Raw genomic sequence first — 20117 nt, forward strand, 5'->3', positions numbered from 1 at the left:
GTCACATCCTGGCTTTTTGACCATAGGCAAATGACCCCATTCCCACCGTGCCTCATTTCCCCATCTGTAAAATGGGGGGGGGGGGGGTTGTGAAAGCAGTGCTTAAACCTCGTAGGTTTACTGCAAGGACTGAATGAGGTGATGCATGGACAGGTCTTGGCCAAGTGACCAGCATGGAGTAAACCACGAACAAGCATGAACCTTCATAGTTACTCCTGTCTGCATTATGTGACGGGAAAGCATTAACGTGATGAATGAGCACCAATTTGGGGAAATGTCCCTTTTGAAGAAGAAGGCACCTGCAGAACATATTTATGGTTTATGATCAGGAGGCAGCGTTAATGGCCCATAATGTGATTACTATAAGGATTTTTATTAGGAAAATTTCGGCCAATTTGGCATTAATTAATGTACTGTTAACTTTGGAGTGTTACTCACTTAGTCCTTGGAGAGTTGGGGAAAATAAACCTGTTGTCAAAGCCCTTACCCTGAGAAGTAAATAAGAGTTGTTTCCTCCTCAAGAGGCCCCATTTGTAATAAAAATAGATGAGTTGTTGCATTTTCCCAGGCAGTATTTATGGAGCCCGCGAGTCCCTGCATGAGAGGAGAGAGGAGAATGGAGATGGGAATGCCAGGCGACAGGACGGCGCGCAGCAGACCGGGCTCACTGCAGCCTCTGGGTCAGGCAGGCAGGGGGAGCAGGCCAGGGAGCTGTGTGCCCTCTCTCGTGTTCTCCGCACACCAGACTGCGGATGGCAGGAGGGTCCAGATGCCCCGCCTCCTGCCCATCCTCCACTCTGCACTGCGAGGTGTCCTCCTCACACCGTCCCACCTGGCATTCCGGAGTGTGTCCCACGTACAGTCCTGGTCTCCAGTGTGGGTATAGTACCCGTCCTAATGGATTGGCCCTCTCCTTCCATGGTGTCCTGGGTCACACCCCTGCCATCTTTCCATCCTTCTGGACTTCATTTCTGTCTTCTCAGTTGCCACGCTTTCACTCACCACAGGGCCTTTGCCTATGCCATTCCCCTCGTAGGCAGTTAACCCCTAACTCAACCTGTAGATCACAGTCCAAGGGACACACCCCGAGACCCCCTTGTGTGATATGAGCCACTGCCTGAGCTGCAGTAGCAAAGACCCATGGACAGGGCACGTTGGACAACAGACCCGGATTCCTTCACAGTCTGGGATGCGGCAAGTTCAAGATGAAGACTGAACTCAGGTGCTGCCACGGTTGGGTTCCTGCGAGGACCTGCATTCTGGCTTGCAGGGGTCTTCCTTCTTGCTGGCCCTCCTGTGGAGGCAGAGAGAATGAGCTCTCTGATGTCTCCTCTCATAAGGGTGCTGATCCCCCTGGCCCAGGGATTCTTATTTATGACACCCTTTCACCCTCATCACCTCCTTAAGGACAACATCCGCAGTATAGTCACTTGAGGGGCTGGAGGGGCACACAACTCAGTCCCTAGCAAGTGGTGTCTTCAACAAAAGAAAGGGTGTCCAGCACCGAGGAACGGGAGCAGGGGCTGGATGGCATTGAACGAGGTTGCGGAGCAGGAAGTGAGGATGTGGAGGGGAGAAGATGCCTTGCCTTGCCTGCCCTGATTTAAGGTCATAGAAAGGATGGGCACCATTACATTTTCTTCACATTGCGAGTTGGCCCTGGGCTTGGTTATGTGTTAGTGGTTTGTGCTCCCTTCCCAGAGAGCCTGCTCCTCCAAAACACATGTTCCCCCACCCACTCCCAGAGTGGTGCCTTCCTGGCATCTCACGGGCACTCAATCCAGCAACTGCCACTGGGTGCCAGTGCATCCCAAACTTAGCAGCCTACACCACCACCCGTGGATTCCCAGGGGTCTGGGAACAGCACTTTCACAGGGGAAGACAAAATCGCCGAGGCTGAAGAACACTGCTCCGAATCAGGTGTTTTTCTGAGTGCACACCTCCATGGAGTCCTTCCTACAAGGTGGGGGTCAGTGTGTACCCTTTGTGGGGCAGGCATTGTGACGGAGTTAATCTGCCATTTGGACACCTGCTTTCTATATTGGGGTGCCCATTCTACTCCCAGCTCCTCCACTTCTGATCCAGCTCCCTGCTGACACACCTGGGAAGGCAGTGGTTGACGGCCCAAGGGGTTGGCCCCTGCCACCGACATGGTAGACCTGAATGGAGTTCTTGGTTCCTGAGTTCGGCTTGGCCCAGCCCCAGCTATTGCAGGTGTTTGCGGAATAAACCAGCTGATAGAAAGTCTTTGTCCCTCTCTCTCTTTCCCACCGTGCCTTTCACATAAAGAAATGGATAAGTCTTTCTTTTAAGAGCATCTAACTTGCCCAGCCTCCCAGAGGGAGTGATTAGGGAGCCGAGGGTTACAACCAGATCTCGCTGGTTCTCAAGTCGGACTTCTTTCCATCAGCCATGTTTTGCCTTTCCTAAGTGGCTCCTCTTGTGGCCAAAGAAGTTGGCCATCTTAGCAGGGAACCTTCCGCTTCCCAGGGAGCTGAGTGGCTCTCAAGCAACGACCATATTAGGCCCCTGCAGGGCATGGGAAAACGTAAACACTGGGGGCTAAATTGGGGGCTGGGAGTGTTAAACACCCTAGAATGCAGGAGACAACCCCAAGTAGCTCAGAACACACTGTCCACAATTGCTAGTAGTTCCTGTTTTGCAATACTGCTTGAGAGGAGGGGGAAATGTGTGCAGCACAAACCTGTGCTGGATGCATCAGAAAGGAACACAGTAGGAACTGCTGTTTGCTTGTGTGGTTGAACTTACGGGTCAGAAGTGCTCCTGATAGAGCAGCTGACAAATGGAGATCGGAACCCCAGTTCCACAGCTTATTAGCTGGTCAAGGAACCACTCTGAGTCTTCAGGCCCTCGTCTGTACAGTGGAAATAATCCACGTATCTCCCTCAAAGAAGTACTTGAGATCATGTCTGTTAAAAAAAAAGAATTCAACCTGAGTCTTGGCCCCTGGAAGCCATGTTACCATTATTGTAGTGGCTCCACGCACGATGCAAGGGAAAGGTCGCATCAGAGGCACAGCGTTTCCACAGCTGATCTGTAACAGGCGAAGTGACTGGAGCCTGGTGAATTGCGGCGAGATGTACCATACGCCATCAATATCCATGCCACCAGTTTCCATTTACTGAGCAGTACATCATTAGAATATCCCAGGGCTTGCGACAATAAAATCAATAAGACGATTCAGCCATGGGCTGTGGTTTAATAACTCCAGTCTCGAAAGGGGGGAAGAAACCCAGTGAGCAGTAACATGTCCTGAGTGCTTGACTGGGGTTGGAGGGAGACATGTCCTCGGAGCTGGAGGGAAATAACAAATGAGCCAGCCCAAGCCCCTGCGTGGAGCAGCAGGCAGGAAGCACCCACGGATGTCTTTGGATAAAACACTTCCCACCTTGAGAGATGTAGTCTTTTAGAGACAACTAACTGTACTCATGTACGTCAGACAGTTCATGGAAAATGGAATTCAAAGGCACGTTTGTTTCGGTGCAAAAACGTTGAAATGCATGTACAGTGTCTTTATCATATACACTTCCATAAACTTTCTGAAGACCCCTCACATTATACATAAGGAGATGGGAACACTAATTCCCTAACTTGATCATTACCCAGGGTGTGTGTATATGGGATAACTGTACTGGACCACATAAACATGTACTAATAGAAAATATGTATTTTAAATTAAAATAACAGTGACTTCAGTGTTCCCAGCATGGTAGATGCTTGTCGTTCACAACATGTATTTTATGAAGAACTGGAAGAGGAGCTCTATGACCCTAAACGTGAATGGTGAGGAAGTGGCGATTGTAGAGATGACCTGATGAATGCACTGTGTTTACCTTGTGCACCTACGGCACTGTACCCCCATGGAAATGCATATTAATATAGTGATATGAATTTAATATGTTAACCATGACTTTGGCAAAAGATGACATACAACATGTGGTTCTCATTCCTGAGCAAGCATGGGAACCACTCGGGAAGGTTTTAGAAACTACACTGGCATCCATCAAATCGATTAAGTTGGAATTTGTTGGGGACAGACTAAAATGTGGGTTGTTTTTCAGTTCTTATTATATTATTTGAAAGGCAGAGAGAGAGAGAGTTTGAGAGAGAGAGAGATCTCCCATCCACAGGTTTGCTCTCCAAATGCCCGCAACAGCCGAGGCTGGGCCAAGCTGAAGTCAGGAGTCAGGAACTCAATGCAGGTTCCCATGTGAGTGGCAGGGACCTAAGAACTCGTGCCATCAGCCTCTGCCTCCCTAGGGCACACATTAGCAGGAAGCTGGTTGGGAAGGTGGAAGAGACAATCCTCATACCAGGCACTCCGATACGGGGTACGAGCATCCCAAATGGCGGCTTAACCACACTGTGCTAAAGCCTGCCCTGGGCTGCTTCAAAAAATGAAGCAGCAGCTGTTCAGATGATTCTAGGGTGCAGCCCGGGTTGAGAACGACCGGCCTAGAGGGTGTCCCCCCTTAGCCTGCACCAGTCACCTGGAGAGCTTGTTAGGCACAGACTTCAGGTCCCCCACCCCCAGCATTTCCCACTCAGAAGGTCTGGGCTGGGGCTGAGATTTGCGTTTCTGACAGAGTCCAGATGCTGTTGCCGCTGCTGCTCTGAGACCACATTTAGAGAACCTGTACATCAGTGGTTCTCAGCTGGTAGTGACTTGCTCCTTCCCCCCTCCCCTCCCCAGGTGGAGTCGTCAGAAAGTTCATGGAAGAGGCTTCTTAATGAAAAAAATATATATGCATGGATTACAGTGTCTGGCATCAAAATACTGTCTTTCAGTCCCTGCTTGCCCAAGCTTTTTGTGGCCATTTGGGAAGTGAACCAGCATTTCTCTCTCTCCCTCTCTCTCTCTCTCCCTCTCTCCCTCTCTCCCTCTCTCCCTCTCTCCCTCTCTCCCTCTCCCACTCTCCCACTCCCTCTCTCCCCTTCTCCCTCCCTCCCTCCCACCCTCCCTCTATTTCTGTGTAACTCTGCCTTTCAGATAAATAAATCTTCTAAAAAATTTTTTTAAAAAACTGAAGGAAAATCCAAAAGACACTGTTTCTTATCAGATACCCACCGTCTCCTAGCAGGAAGGGTCTCCCCAAGAGCACACCCCAAAACCCCTAACAAACCCTTGTGGGCACCTGAAGGAAAGGCCAATGTCTGTGCCTTCAGGTCCCCCCATGACATGGGGCTGCTTGGGCACAACTCCGCTCCTGGCCTTTCCCCTCCTCATTTGTTGAACAAACTCAGCCAGCTCTCATGGCCTCATTAATAGTCCGCAACCTTCCCACACACCGCTGCTGCCTTCTCGCTTTTGCCATATTCACCCGGCACCTGCAGTAGACTCACCTGTATCTTAAGTGTCTTTTATTTTAAAGGGGATTCTGCATCACTGCCCTAAGTGGAAATCTTGCTGGAACTTGCTAAGAAGCGACAGCTAGCATGCACATGAATCAGGGACATCAAAATGGCAGCACTCAGTGGGAGCCAGGCACTCCTGTGGTCTGCCAGAGATGCCAGTCCAGGGGGCTGAGCCCTCCTGCTTGCTAAAGGAGGCTCAGCACGTGAGGGCTGTCGGGGATGAATTGCGCGCACCTGAGACCACATTGGTGGGCTGATCAGAAGAGCAGGGTAGGTAAAGGCTGTCACCATCCCCCTGGTCCATTGCCCTTTGCTGTGTACTCGGTGAGTTGCCTCTTGGGTAACAGTGCTTTGAAAGACATAAGCTCTGAAGTCCTCAAGGTCAGGTCCAGGGCCACCCCGCCCCCAGCCTTGCGAGTAGTTATTACAAGTCTCAGGGCAGTGGCCAAGGGTTCCAGAGTTGCACCCATTGGGCTCAGCTCCTGCTTGCCCACCCTCACTGCACAGCTCTATTTTGCCTCTGTTGTAGCTTTCAGTCCTTAGAGCATTACTTGGAAGTGAATACTGTTGTATGGATAGAGAAACTGAGGCACAAGAGGCAAAGTGGCCCCTAAGGTTGGGGAGGGAGACCCGGGCTGAGCCGCTCTGAGGAATGACTGAGCTAGGAAGTGCAGGATGAGTTTCTGAAAATCCAAATTAAAAAGAGAATGACCACATGATCCTGCAACGCCAAGTCTGAAGATCTATTCCAAAGAATTGAAGGCAGTGACTCAAACAGGTATTGGGATGCCTGTGTTCAAAACAGCATTGTTCGCCAGAGCCCAAAGGTGGAAACAACCCCAGTGTCCACTGGCAAATGAACGGGATGTGAACGGCTGCAGAAATCACCCACCTCCTGGTTTACTCCCCAAATGCTTGAAACAGCCAGGATTAGGCCAGGAGCCAAGAACCAAATCGTGGGTGGCAGGGACCTAACAACTCGAGCTATCACCTGCTGCCTCCAAGGGTGTGCATTAGCAGGGAGCTGGAATGGGTGAAGCTGAGGCTCGAGTCCCCGCCCTCCAGCAGGGCATTTGGACATCCCAGGTGGCATTGTTACCACTGAGCCAAGCACCTGCCCTTACCAAAAACTTTCAACGGGAGGTGGGTGTTCAGGAGGAGGACTCCGAGTGCTATGGCGTGGGACTCGAGAGCTGGGGAATAGATCCTGCAGGGCTTCCCTAGTGAAAGGTCAGTTTGTCCTAAGACCCAGCGCCGATGTGCTGGCCTGGCCAGCTTCATCCCTGCACCCCTGATCTCGCAGCTCCCCCTCCACGCTCCAGGACCCTGTTTCATACCTGTGCTCCCCCCACTTCTCGTCCACTCAGGCTGGAGGTCACAGGCGGGTGTGGAACTGCTCCTGGTCCCTGATCGTGAATCACCCGGCCCGGTCATGGATGGGTGGACTGCTCATGACAGTAGCCTTAACGTGGGAGGGCGGCGTGCGCTGTCAGCAGACTCCTCCCTGGGGGCTTGATGGTCCTGAGCAGGGGTCACAGGTTACCCCAAGCCTGAAGGAAGAGGGAGCCAGGTTGCTGGATGCAACGGGTCAGGCTTGAGTCTTCCATGAAGACAGCCCAGGGCCCCAGATGTGGTTGGAGCTGTCTGAGTTTGAATCAGCTCAGCTCTGCCAGGCCCCAGGAGCCAGGGTAGCATCCAGCAGGAGCCTGGCCTTGGCTGATAGAGGACTGGCGCCTGTCAAGAAAGCCAGCCGTCATGATCAGGCCAAGATGGCTGAGTAGTCTGGGATTCTAATCTGATCGTGGAGTTAGCTGGAGGGCATGGAGAACTTCTCCTCTGAGCATCAGGATGGATTCCTCTATCGCAGCCAGTCCCCTGTAAGCCAAGGCCAGACTCTTTTATCTCTTGAAGAATGCTTGGAGGTCTCCCATGTGGGTGGCAGGGACCCTGCTGCATCCCAGGGTCTTCATTAACAGGAAGCTGGAGTCAGAAGCCAGAGCTGAGAATCAAAACCAGGTATTCTGATGTTTAGATAGGCTAAACTGCCACTCTCTCATCCCACTGTATAGAGAAGCAACCAACTGTCAGAGAGGGGGTGTCTCTAAGTCCCCACGAAGAAAGGCTGGACCCAGGTGCCCCCTCTGAATGCCAGCACTTGAGACTTCCCAGGCAGCGTGATGCTGGTCTAGCTTCAGCCCAGAGCCTCCTGACCCAAGTCCCACTTGCACCCAACCTCATTCCCACTGTTTGTTCCCAAGACCCAGCCAGCTCTCTCACTTGGAAGCGAATCAGAAAGTCCCCCTCGCAGCAGCCGGAAGAGGCCCTTTGCAAGTATAAACAGAATCAAGGGCTTTATTGGTAGAGTAACTATTCCAGTCAAGCGGCTCCTTTGCGCTTGTTGTAATTGTGGTCTGGAGAGCAGCTCGGGCTGAGGATAGTTCTTTGCAGACAGCAGGCTTCAGTGCATCCACAGTGCTGGGAGCCGGTGCAGCCTTGAGGTAGAACCCCAGGGCCAGCCCAGCTGGTGAAACCAAACTTCATCCTGATCATGGCGGATGAACAGCCACATGGAAATGCTGCCGCTGATGGTGTGGCTTACTGAGGATTTAGTCCATGCTGCACACTGTTTCAGTACTGAGTGTGAACAGCTTCGTGAGCCAGAGGCTGTGATTATATGTGTCCAGGAGCCTTGGAGAGATTACCTAAGGGGCTCTGCCTGAGGCTACGCTCCAAACCCCTGCACCTTGCTTTCTCCTCCCAGATGCACCCCAAGCTTGATGGTCACTGACAGCCCAACATTCTTATAGTAGCACCCCTTTATCCACCAGGGACAATTCCAATACCCCCAGGCGATCCCTAAAATTATGGACGGTACCAAGGCCCGTGTATTCAGATGCCCTCAGTATCCATGGGGACTGCCTAGGGTTCCAAATTCAGGGAATACCCAAATCCCTTTTATAAAGCAGTATTTTTGCATTTAACTTATACACATCCTCCCATATACTTTGAATCACTTCTAGATTACTTGTAATACCTGACACCATGGCAATTCTTTTTTTTTTTTTTTTTTTTCTGACAGGCAGAATTAGAGAGAGAGACAGAAAGTTCTTCCTTCCATTGGTTCACCCCCCCAAATGGCCGCCGTGGCCGGCATGCTGTGCCAATCCAAAGCCAGGAGCCAGGTGCTTCCTCCTGGTCTCCCATGCAGGTGTAGGGCCCAAGCACTTGGGCCATCCTCCACTGCACTCCCTGGCCACAGCAAAGAGTTGGACTGGAAGAGGAGCAACGGGGACAGAATCCGGCGCCCCGACCGGGACTAGAACCCGGTGTGCCGGCGCCACAAGGCGGAGGATTACCTAGTGAGCCGCGGCACCAGCCACCATGGCAATTCTATGTAAATAGTTTTTAAACTGTATCATTTAAGGAATAATGAGTAGCAGTCCATACTAGCTCAGGACATGCCATTTCCCCCACTATTTCCAGTCCTCCGGCAGCTGAACACAGATGCAAGACTTCAGGATACGAGTGACTAACTGTACTGCTTTTTTCTCATGCACTCGTACCTAAGATAACATTTCATTTATTAATTAGACACAGTAAGAGTTACAATAAAAATAATGAAGTAGAACGCTTATGTCTATAAAAATAAACGTTACTTTGAAGTTTTATAAACTGTTTATTTCTGGAATTTTCCATTTAATGTTTTTGGACCGAGGGTCATGTGTAACTGCAGCCATGGAAAGCAAAGCCGCAGACGACAGGGGACTGCCCTTTGTCTTCACCATCTCTGTGGCGCCCGAGGATGACCCAGTCCTTGCTTGACCCACGATGATCCTGAGAAACACAGAGCTTTGAGTAGCAGGCGTCAGTCACGCAGCTCACTTCCTGTTGGGGGGGTCGCGGAGGTGCTCTCTCTGACTCCCACCTTCAGCCTCCTCACCTGCACCACAGAAACGCACTTGCTATTCTCCCCCCGTAACCCCGGCTGTTTAACATTCGTCTCAAGTCAGCTTCTCCCGCTGCTCCTAATCACTCTGATTTTTCCACTTATTTTCTGTTTTGTGCCATGGGAATCTGATTACATTGTTAAGTTCATAGGGTGTTTTTCTTTTAGGAGCTGGACAGTACTTGGGTTAAAGACCCACGACGCTCTGACCACTTGTCCTTGTTATCTGTCCTACAGCTGGCATGCCCCTTCTAGGAACAGATTGTCCTCTCTGTGAAATCAAATGTAGTGACGATGATAGGACCACTGTCGGCTCACTTCCAAACAGGGACGGTCTGAGCCTCAGCTTCCGCACCGTGCGATAAGATGACAGCTCCCTTTTATAGAGGCACTGGCCGAAGTAAATAAAACCGTGCAGCAAACAGTGCTTAGCACCTACTTGGCCCTCCACAAATGCTTGGGCTCTGGCTGTCATCCCCACTCCCAACATGGCTGCACCCCCTGCGGGCTCCAGGTTTTGTTTTTTTGTTTTTTTTTTTTTTTTACAGGCAGAGTGGACAGTGAGAGAGAGAGAGACAGAGAGAAAGGTCTTCCTTTGCCATTGGTTCACCCTCCAATGGCCGCCACGGCCGGCGCACCGCGCTGATCAGAAGCCAGGAGCCAGGTGCTTCTCCTGGTCTCCCATGGGGTGCAGGGCCCAAGCACTTGGGCCATCCTCCACTGCACTCCCTGGCCACAGCAGAGAGCTAGCCTGGAAGAGGGGCAACCGGGACAGAATCCGGCGCCCCGACCGGGACTAGAACCCGGTGTGCCGGCGCCGCAAGGCGGAGGATTAGCCTAGTGAGCTGCGGCGCCGGCCGCTCCAGGGTTTTTGCTCCTAGTTCTTACAGCTCCCCAGTTCGACTCTCTGACCCAAGGATGAATGCGGTTGTGGGAAGGTACTTCCAAAGCTGCATGGGGAAAAAATGAAATTAGAAGATAAGTTTATTTTGGTGCACAAAATATGAACTCCATGCATCATTTTCTCACAAAATGCATTCCCACGCACCGTTTGAAGACCGCTTTTGTGTTTCAAGTCACAGAAGCTAGGGTGCTGGAGTGGTTGTCTTTGGCCTCCAGTCCTCTCTCCCTTCTCCGGAAGAAAAGATCCAAGTCCCTGTGAAGTTGCTCTGCTTTCTCAAACCCTACAGAGATAGGATAAGGACTTTCTTCAGTATCAGCGACCAAGTCCCTGGCAGACCAGCATAACATCCTCACACAGCCCTGTCCTTATCTCCCAACTCCACTTCAGCACAGGGCAGGCAGAAACAGCAAGGCTACCTCTCCTGCCTGAGTTCACTGGGAAGCGTGTGAACCCCTCTGAGCCTCGTCAGAGATGACCACGCACGCTTCCCCGGGACGAACAGTGACAGAGGCGGGACTCCTAGCACAGCGTTGATGCGTGGCAGGCCCTCGGGGGTCAGCTCCTCTGGACCAGAGCAACCACTCCTCCTCAGAGTGCGCTCATTCATTCACTCATTTATTTAACAACGGCAGCAAGAGACATCCTTGGCTGGAGAGAAAATATGGGATGATCCCAAACACCCCGTAATCCTTGGCTGGATGGGTGGTGTTTGAGACGAGAGGCAGTGGATTTTTTTCCCCCGTGGATGTTGGGTAGTTGGATTGTTTGCTGTATATTTGGGTGGATGGGTGGTTGGGATGGATGGGAAGGGAAGGGAAGGGAAGGAGCGAGGATGAATGGAGGGAAAGATGTAGTCTTATAGATCACCCAGTGTCAGCCTCGTCATCTGATACTGAAATCCCCCTTACAATACCTGGGCAGTCCTCGACTGCATGCTTACTTACTTGCAGTGACTAACAAGGTATTTCATTAACAAGCTGTTAGAAACTTTTCCTTCCGAACTCTCAAGTATAATAACGTGGTGTGTGTGCGTGGGCAAGGCCACAGTCAGACGTCAGTTAAAACCTCAGCATAGCTAATGAAAACAGGGTGACTTTGAACAAATCCCTCGACCTCTAAATTGTGGCTTTCTTATATGGGAAATGGGGTCATCACACTAGCTGGCAGGTCGTTGTGAAGATTAAATGAGATAATGAATGTCAAGGCCTGGGCAAGGCTCAATAAAATGTGTTGTTATTGTACTGAGAAAAAAATGTACCCTCTCGTGACTTTGGTTTTCGCCAAGAACCGGCTGTGTGCCGGATATTAGTGTTGCCTGCTCCGTGGTAGATGAAGCTGAAACAGCCCCTCATGTCCTGGAGCCTGTGTGCCCGTGGAGTGTTCAGAGACACTAAGCAAGTGAACAGATCAGTTTCAGATGGTGTTGAATGCTCTGCAGAGAATGGGAAGAGGGTGGGGTGGGGACAGGAGTCCTGTCCTTGGGCTGTGCGCTAGTGGCAGAAAGCAGGGGTGGTGAAATGACCAGGTGGACACGGGACCTGTTGGGGCGGAGGGGTCTGAGGAGTTGGATTGCCCAGGCCATGTGGGCTCAGCAGAGCGGGAAGGCTTCTAGGGGACATTGTCGTGGACCACACCGGGAGGTCGTGTTTCTCTCCACAGCCTTGGCCTTGGATTATCTTGGAGGGAAAGGAGGATGAGGATGATTTCGGGATAAACGATGTCTGGAACCGTTTATCTGGGCGGATCTGGTGTCAGATCTGGCTTTAAAAGAAAAATCATCTGTGGCGGTGGCCGTTCCAGGGGCTGGAGCCAGGTCATTAGGAGCTGGATGCTTGCCACCCCCAGCGGTGCTTCCCTCAGCCTGGCTTTGCTGCACTGTGGGAACAAAATGCCTCCTAGAACCTCCTGTTTCGTGTCCAAGAGAAAGAGCCGCTGTTACGTAGCACTTTCCACAAAGCCTGGACTTCTGTCTTGTCGACTGCTGAGCGTGATCGGGTTGGGTCACACATGCACCCCCAGACCACGCTGTGGGCAAGGCATGCCATGTCCTGATTGGCCAGGCCTGCGCTGTAGAGACCACCCCTGGAAATGGAGTGGACTTAGATCTTTCCCACCCACAACGACTGAGCCGGGAGGGGGCCAGTGATGCCTCCGAAAGCCTTGGGTGATAAACTTTCAGTTACTCAAGATGTTGGTAAAGTTTCCATTGAGCAACATCGTGGCTAGAAGAGCATCGTGCCAGTAGTTCCTGGAATACAAAATTAAAAGATAAATTCTTTTTGTGCAAAATCTTGCGATCCATGCATTTAACTGCTCTTCAGAAAGTTTGTGGAGAATGTGTATTATGAAAAAACAATGCATGATTTTAAAAATGTCGGCACCAAAGTAAATTTTTTATTTCCATTTAATTTATTTTTTATTTCTATTTAATCCATGAGGTTTGGTGAGGACCGTTGTAGTTGACGATACCATACTGTACCTTTAAATTTATTAAGAGGGTAGATCTCAATTCTTACTCTAATTTAAAAAAAACAAACCTACAGTTCGTAATGGATGCTGTTAGGACAAGAGGGAGAATGGATCCTGGACAGGAAAAATGGCATGTGCATCTGTGTTTCTTAACTCAGCACTTACTACTTCCTCCATGATACAGATATCTCTCCCGGACACTTCATCTCCTGCTGCCCTGTCTCCGCCAAGCTGTTTAAGCCCCCTGGGATCGGGAACAATGCCCTGAGCCAGCCCAGAGTCCCCTCGGCCCCTGCTGTACCTGCACACAGTGAGGGTCTGGGACCTGCTGAGCTGAGTGAAATCCGGTTTTCAGGCCCAACAAGACTGCCATGATCCTGGAATTGTCCCTGATGAAGCACCAGAGACAGTCCCCGGCCCCCAAAGGACCCTCCCCTCACCTGTGGCCTCTTGGGTTTCCCCAGGCAAAGCCAACAAGAACGTGCAGTGGGACGAGGACTCCGTGGAGTACATGCCGGCCAACCCCGTGAGGATCGCCTTCGTCCTGGTGGTCCACGGCCGCGCCTCCCGGCAGCTGCAACGCATGTTCAAGGCCATCTACCACAAGGACCACTTCTACTACATCCACGTGGACAAGGTGAGGGTCCTGCCATCACCCCAGCCTGGGCTTGCTCTGTGTCCATCTGTCCCCCCTGGAACCTTCCAGGCTGCACACAAGTCCAGGCTGCCCCTTGAGAGAAGACTCAGAGGGGGGGACAACATTGGGTTTTCGCAGTGTTCTGGGTTGTGTGTGTGTATCTGTATCTGTGTCTCTGTGTGTATCTGTGTGTGTGTGTGTCTGAGTGTCACTGTGCATGAATCTGTCTCTGTGTGTGTATCTGTATCTGTGTGTGTCTGTGTCTCTGTGTGTATATGTGCATCTGTGTGTATTTTTGTGTGTGTATCTGAGTGTGTATCTGTGCATGAATATATATCTGTATGTGTGTATTTGTATATTGTATGTTTATGTATGTTTATGTATATGTATATTGTATGTTGTATATTGTGTGTTTGTATCTAATTCTGTGCCAGTGCGTGTCTATGTGTGTCTGAGTGTGTCTGTGTCTCTGAGTGTGTCTATCGCTGTGTGTATCTGTGTCTGTGCCTGTGTGTATCTATGTGTGTATCTGTATGTCTGTGTGTATGTATATCTGTGCCTGTGTGTATCCGTCTGTGTCTTTCTGAGTGTGTCACCATGTATGTCTGTGTACCTGTATGTCTCTCTGTGTGTGTGTACCTGTGCGCGTCTCTGTCTGAGTGTGTCACTCTGTGTGTGCCTGTGTATCTGTGTGTGTTGATTTCAAAGATTCCAGCTTTGACTTTCCACTTTCTCTGTAACAGTTGTTTCTTTTTAAGAATCTTTGGTCGACTCATGCTAATTGTGCATGTTTATGCTGTGCAGTACGATAGTTTGATGTATGTATGCAGAGGGTCTTCAGCGAGTACAGGGAAAACATGCTTCCATTCATGTTAATGCAGATGAAATGAATGCAGGGACTCCAAATTTTTTATTTAAAATATTTATTTATTTTCATGTTATTTGAAAGAGAGATAGGGACAGACAGACATCTTCTGCCCACTGATTCACTCCCCAGATGCCCACCACAGCCAGGATGAGGCCAGGCCAAAGCCAGGAGCCAGGAACTCAACCTGGGTCTCCCACGTGGGTGGCCGGGACCCAAGTACTTGTGCCATCACCACTGCCACCCAGGATGCTGGATCAGAGGCAGAGCAGCTGAGACGTGAGCCAGGCACTCCAGTATGCGATGCGGGCGTCCCAGGCGGCAACTTCACTGCTGCGCCAAATGCCGCCTCCCCCAGGGTTCATATTTTTGTACTAAAATAAACTTACGTTTTAATCCCATTTTTTCCACAGACTTTTTGAAGTCCCCTTGTCCTTGTCCGTTGTGCACTGACCAGTTCAGGGTAGTCAACATCTCCATCACCTTACAGTTGATGGTTCCTCTGTGGCAGGAGCACTCGGAATCCTGCCATCTGGGTCTCTGATAGGCAGGCAGCACTACCAGGAGCTTTGGTCTACGACCCTCTTTCCTTTTTTTTTTTTTTTAAGATTTATTATTAGCCGGCGCCGTGGCTCACTAGGCTAATCCTCCACCTTGCGGCGCCAGCACACCGGGTTCTAGTCCCGGTCGGGGTGCCGGATTCTGTCCCGGTTGCCCCTCTTCCAGGCCAGCTCTCTGCTGTGGCCCGGGAAGGCAGTGGAGGATGGCCCAAGTGCTTGGGCCCTGCACCCCATGGGAGACGAGAAGCACCTGGCTCCTACCATCGGATCAGCGCGGTGCGCCGGCCGCAGTGCGCCGGCCGCGGCAGCCATTGGAGGGTGAACCAACAGCAAAAGGAAGACCTTTCTCTCTGTCTCTCTCTCACTGTCCACTCTGCCTGTCAAAAAAAAAAAAAAAGATTTATTATTTATTTATTTATTTGAAAGTCAGAGTTACACAGAGAGAGGAAAGGCAGAAAGAGAGAGAGAAATAGGTCTTCCATCCGCTGGTTCACTCCCCAGCTGGCCGCAACGGCCGGAGCTGCGCTGATCCGAAGCCAGAAACCAGGAACCTCCTCCAAGTCTCCCACACAGGTGCAGGGGCCCAAGGACTTGGGCCATCTTCTACTGCTTTCCCAGGCCATAGCAGAGAGCTGGATGGGAAGTGGAGCAGCCAGGTCTCGAACTGGCGCCCTTAGGGGATGCCAGCACTTGAGGCCAGGGTGTTAGCCCACTGCGCCACAGCGCCGGCCCCACGACCCTCTTTCCCTCAGCGCCCAGTGACCTCTGCCTACCCCTCACATGCTTTGTGGGGACAACCATTGTAGGAGTGGGCACACTTTTTTTAGAAAAGGCCAGATATATGTAGCTGAAACTACATATAGCATATAACATATATATACATGTATAACTACATGTAGCAGGCCATGCACGCCTTGTAGTGCAAAGGCATCCATGGAGACAATGTCAGCTGGTGGTTGTGGCTGTGTGCCAATAAAACTTTATTAACAAAAATCAGCAGACTTGCTGACCACAGAGCTGTCTTGCTCTCAAACTTTCTGTCAGTCAGCTGACGTGGCATGATTGTGTCTTTAGTCAAAAAAGCAAAGGGGATGTTTGATCCCCGAGGTCTGTTCTAAAAGGCCTCTGAGGAGGTGGGTGGTCGGAGTTAAGAAATTCCACCCCCCTTGGCCACTGCTGCAGCTCACTAGGCTAATCCTCCGCCTGCAGCATCAGCCCCCGGGTTCTAGTCCCGGTTGGGGTGCGGGATTCTGTCTCGGTTGCTCGTCTTCCTGTCCAGCTCTCTGCTGTGGCCAGGGAGTGCAGTGGAGGATGGCCCAAGTGCTTGGACCCTGCACCTGCATGGGAGACCAGGAGGGAGCACCTGGCTCCTGGCTTCGGATCAGCGCAGCACCGCCGTGGTGGCCATTTGGGGGGGTGAACCAACGGAAGGAAGACCTTTCTCTCTCTCCTCTCACTGTCTAACTCTGCCTTTCAAAAAAAAAAAAAAAAAAAGAATAAATAAATCTTTAAAAAAAATAAATTCCACCCCCTATAATACTCATGAGGTTTAGCTGGAACCATGCTTCTTTTTTTCCCCCAAGTATCACAGTTTATTGATAGATGCATGCATACAAAACCAGGGACTCAGGGCATGAACACAATTTGATAAATTATGTAGACTCGATTTCAGTAAGAGGGACCAAGTCAAATTCTCACCATTTGTTTCCCACCCACAAAAACCACTTCAGGAGCATTCACAGTTCTCAGAACTGGTCAGTTTTGTCCAAGTAAACCACGCTCTTTTCAAAAGACTTGTACACTTGCCCAAACTCAAGGATATTATTAAAATCTAGCACATAAAGCCCATGACTTGAGGTAGAAAAACAAGGCAATATACTATTACATAACACCCACCAATTACAGTTAAGAATTTTTCTGTAACAACAAAATGGATAATCAAATATTGCAGCAACTCAAGTATCACTGAGCAGAATGCATCGCTACAGTGTTCGGTGTTGCGATTCCAGTTTTTAGTGAACTTAAAACTGACAGCAGAGAAGGCCCTTGCCTCTGCTTGAGAATTTAAGAGGTATTGCATGCTGCTAATTTGCTATCTAAGCCTTAAAAATACTCCTAAGCCGTTTCATGGTAGACCCTGATTAAGACATTATGCTAGCAAAACTTTATGCAGAAGGAAATCCTAACGGACTTACTTCTGCTTTAAATATTGCAAAAACTTAACAGTGGAATGAATTTTTGCAGTGGTTAGGTGAGTTACACCATAGTGACACTGTTTTCTTACCCTCAAACCACAGGCAGTAGTCATATGTAAAAACTCAAGAGTCCCAGGCACCACCAACTGTAGCCTTGTGAGCCGTTAGCTCAGAGGCGGGACCAGGGAATCTGGCATCATGGTGTGGTGGGCTAAGCTGCTGCCTACTACACTGGTGTCACCCATCGGAGTGTCAGTTCACATCCCAGCTGCTCCACTGCTGATTCACCTCCCCGCTGGTGCATCTGGGAAAGCAGCAGAGGGTGTGGGCCCCTGCCACTCATGTGGGAGACCTGGATGGAAGAAAAAGTGTGGGCTCCTGGCTTTGGGGTGCACCAGCCTGGGACACTGTAGCCATCTGGGGAGTGAATAGATGGACGATCTCTGTCTCTCCCTCCCTCTCTCTGTCCTTTCAAATAAATAAATTTTTTTTTTTAAATCTAATGCAAAATTTTAAAAATATTGAAAGTTCAAGTAGTGATGTAAAAAAGATACCCTGGGGTGGAATCAGTGACTGACAAGGCCCACTGACGTCAGAGGCCCTGTCGGCTAGAAGGGAGGGGCCCGGGGCGAGGGGCGTGCCTGTGCCTTTCCTGGTCGCTGACGTTACCCTTTCTCTCCTGGGAAAAGCGCTCCAATTACCTGCATCGGCAAGTGCTGCAGTTCGCCAGGCAGTACAGCAACGTCCGCGTCACCCCCTGGAGGATGGCCACCATCTGGGGGGGAGCCAGCCTCCTGTCCACCTACCTGCAGAGCATGCGTGACCTCCTGGAGATGCCCGACTGGCCCTGGGACTTCTTCATCAACCTCAGTGCAGCCGACTATCCCATCAGGTAAGCCGGCCCGTGGCCAGCCTGGGCTGAGGGCCTGCTCACCCTCGCATTTGTACCTCCTCACTGGGACACCGGCGGGCAGAGATGGTTTGCTCCTGTCCAGAGAAGCTTTGTGCCTCCGGGAGCTCGCGTGCAGGACTCGGCTTGCACCGGAAACTCATCGGTGCACACATTCGACAGATACCCAGTGAACACGTACTGTCCTCACCTCTGTTGAAAGGATGTCCCCATGCACTAAAAAGAGTAGGGAGATAACAATAAACAAAATAAGTAAAATGCTATGTTAGAAAAATAAAGCAGAGGGCAGAGGCGGGGGAGAGCTGTGAGATAACAGGGCTGACTGGGACCATCATCATGGATAAAAATGCAAGATGAAGGAGGGAGCCATGCTGGAACGTGGTCCATGGTCCAGGAGAGGGGAACCGTGAGTGCTGAGCCCTGAGATGGCCATGGGCATGGGTGTGAGGGACGGCAGGGCTCAGCGTGGCTGGACCAGAGTAAGTGAGGAGCAGATTAAGAAGTTGCTTTGAGGTTATAGAGAAACTGGGGCCAGAGCATGGAGATTTTAGAATTTGGCTGTTACAGCAAGGAAGGCGGAAGCCCCTGGTGTGTTGTGAACAGAGGGTGTACAAGGTCTGACTTAGAGGTTAAATCGGAGAGGACGGGAGGGGAAGAACGGAGGGCAGCCGCAGCAGTCGCCAGCAGGGTCACCAGCAGGTGTCTTCAGGATGTGCCGCGGTGGCCCCTGTCAAGTGGCTTGTTGGCCCACATTTTAAAATTGGGAGATTTCGCATGAAAGCGACAACTCTGGGGCTGCTTTTGGAGCTCTGCCCCTTCTGGGCCCAGTGGTCAGGACCTGGTTGTGCAGCCGGCAGCCCCAAGATGGGGGAGATACACAAGCGCCAGTGACCCCCAGGTGCCACCAGGAAGGTCTGTTGCTTCGCATGAATATGTGTACTTTCAAGTAAACCCTGAGCAAAGAAAACCCCCCTGGAGATCTTGTAGGAAAAAAAGGTTTAAAAATCAAGAAAGTGAGCAATACTCCCGTTGCCTATCAAAAAGGCAACTCATTACCTGATGCATTGGCAAAGATGAAAAGAAATGTGGATGGAGTGATGGGAAGTGGATTGGGTGATGGGAAGTGGATTGGAGCGGTGGGAAGTGGATTGGGGCGATGAGAAGTGGATTGGGTGATGGGAAGTGGATTGGGGCGGTGAGAAGTGGATTGGGGCGGTGAGAAGTGGATTGGGTGATGGGAAGTGGATTGGGGTGATGGGAAGTGGATTGGAGCGGTGAGAAGTGGGTTGGGCGATGGGAAGTGGATTGGGGCGGTGGAAAGTGGATTGGGGCGATGGGAAGTGGATTGAGGTGATGGGAAGTGGATTGGGGCGATGGGAAGTGGATTGGGTGATGGGAAGTGGATTGCGGTGATGGTAAGTGGATTGGGGCGATGGGAAGTGGATTGGGGCGATGGGAAGTGGATTGGGGCGATGAGAAGTGGATTGGGGTGATGAGAAGTGGATTGGGTGATGGGAAGTGGATTGGGGCTGTGAGAAGTGGATTGGGGCGATGGGAAGTGGATTGGGGCGATGGGAAGTGGATTGGGGTGATGAGAAGTGGATTGGGTGATGGGAAGTGGATTGGGGCTGTGAGAAGTGGATTGGGGCGATGGGAAGTGGATTGGGGCGATGGGAAGTGGATTGGGGCGATGGGAAGTGAATTGGGGTGATGAGAAGTGGATTGGGTGATGGGAAGTGGATTGGGGCTGTGAGAAGTGGATTGGGGCGATGGGAAGTGGATTGGGGCTATGGGAAGTGAATTGGGGTGATGGGAAGTGGATTGGGGTGGTGGGAAGTGGATTGGGGCGGTGAGAAGTGGATTGGGGCGGTGAGAAGTGGATTGGGGCAGTGAGAAGTGGATTGGAGCGGTGGGAAGTGGATTGGGGCGATGGGAAGTGGATTGGGGTGATGGGAAGTGGATTGGGGTGATAAGAAGTGGATTGGGGCGGTGGGAAGTGGATTGGGGCGGTGAGAAGTGGATTGGGGCAGTGGGAAGTGGATTGGGGTGATGGGAAGTGGATTGGGGTGATGGGAAGTGAATTGGGGTGGTGAGAAGTGGATTGGGGCGGTGGGAAGTGGATTGGGGTGGTGAGAAGTGGATTGGGGTGATGGGAAGTGGATTGGGGTGATGGGAAGTGGATTGGGGTGGTGAGAAGTGAACCAGAGTGTTGGGTAGGGCTTCCTCTTTCCCAGGAGTGTTGGGTTCAGTGTTCT

At 51.1% G+C, this 20117-nt stretch overlaps 1 protein-coding gene across 1 annotated transcript in view; it reads left to right on the forward strand.

Annotated features, from left to right (window-relative positions):
* XYLT1 (xylosyltransferase 1) overlaps window positions 1-20117 on the forward strand; it is a 339213-nt gene that overhangs the window by 232592 nt on the left and 86504 nt on the right. The window contains exons 4-5 of the mRNA XM_070064777.1: window positions 13160-13332; window positions 17642-17844. Of these exons, the coding sequence (XP_069920878.1) occupies window positions 13160-13332; window positions 17642-17844 (376 nt within the window). The remainder of the gene's footprint in view (window positions 1-13159; window positions 13333-17641; window positions 17845-20117) is intronic.

The sequence above is a fragment of the Oryctolagus cuniculus genome, chromosome 19 (genome assembly GCF_964237555.1).
Source record: "Oryctolagus cuniculus chromosome 19, mOryCun1.1, whole genome shotgun sequence".
NCBI lineage: Eukaryota > Metazoa > Chordata > Mammalia > Lagomorpha > Leporidae > Oryctolagus > Oryctolagus cuniculus.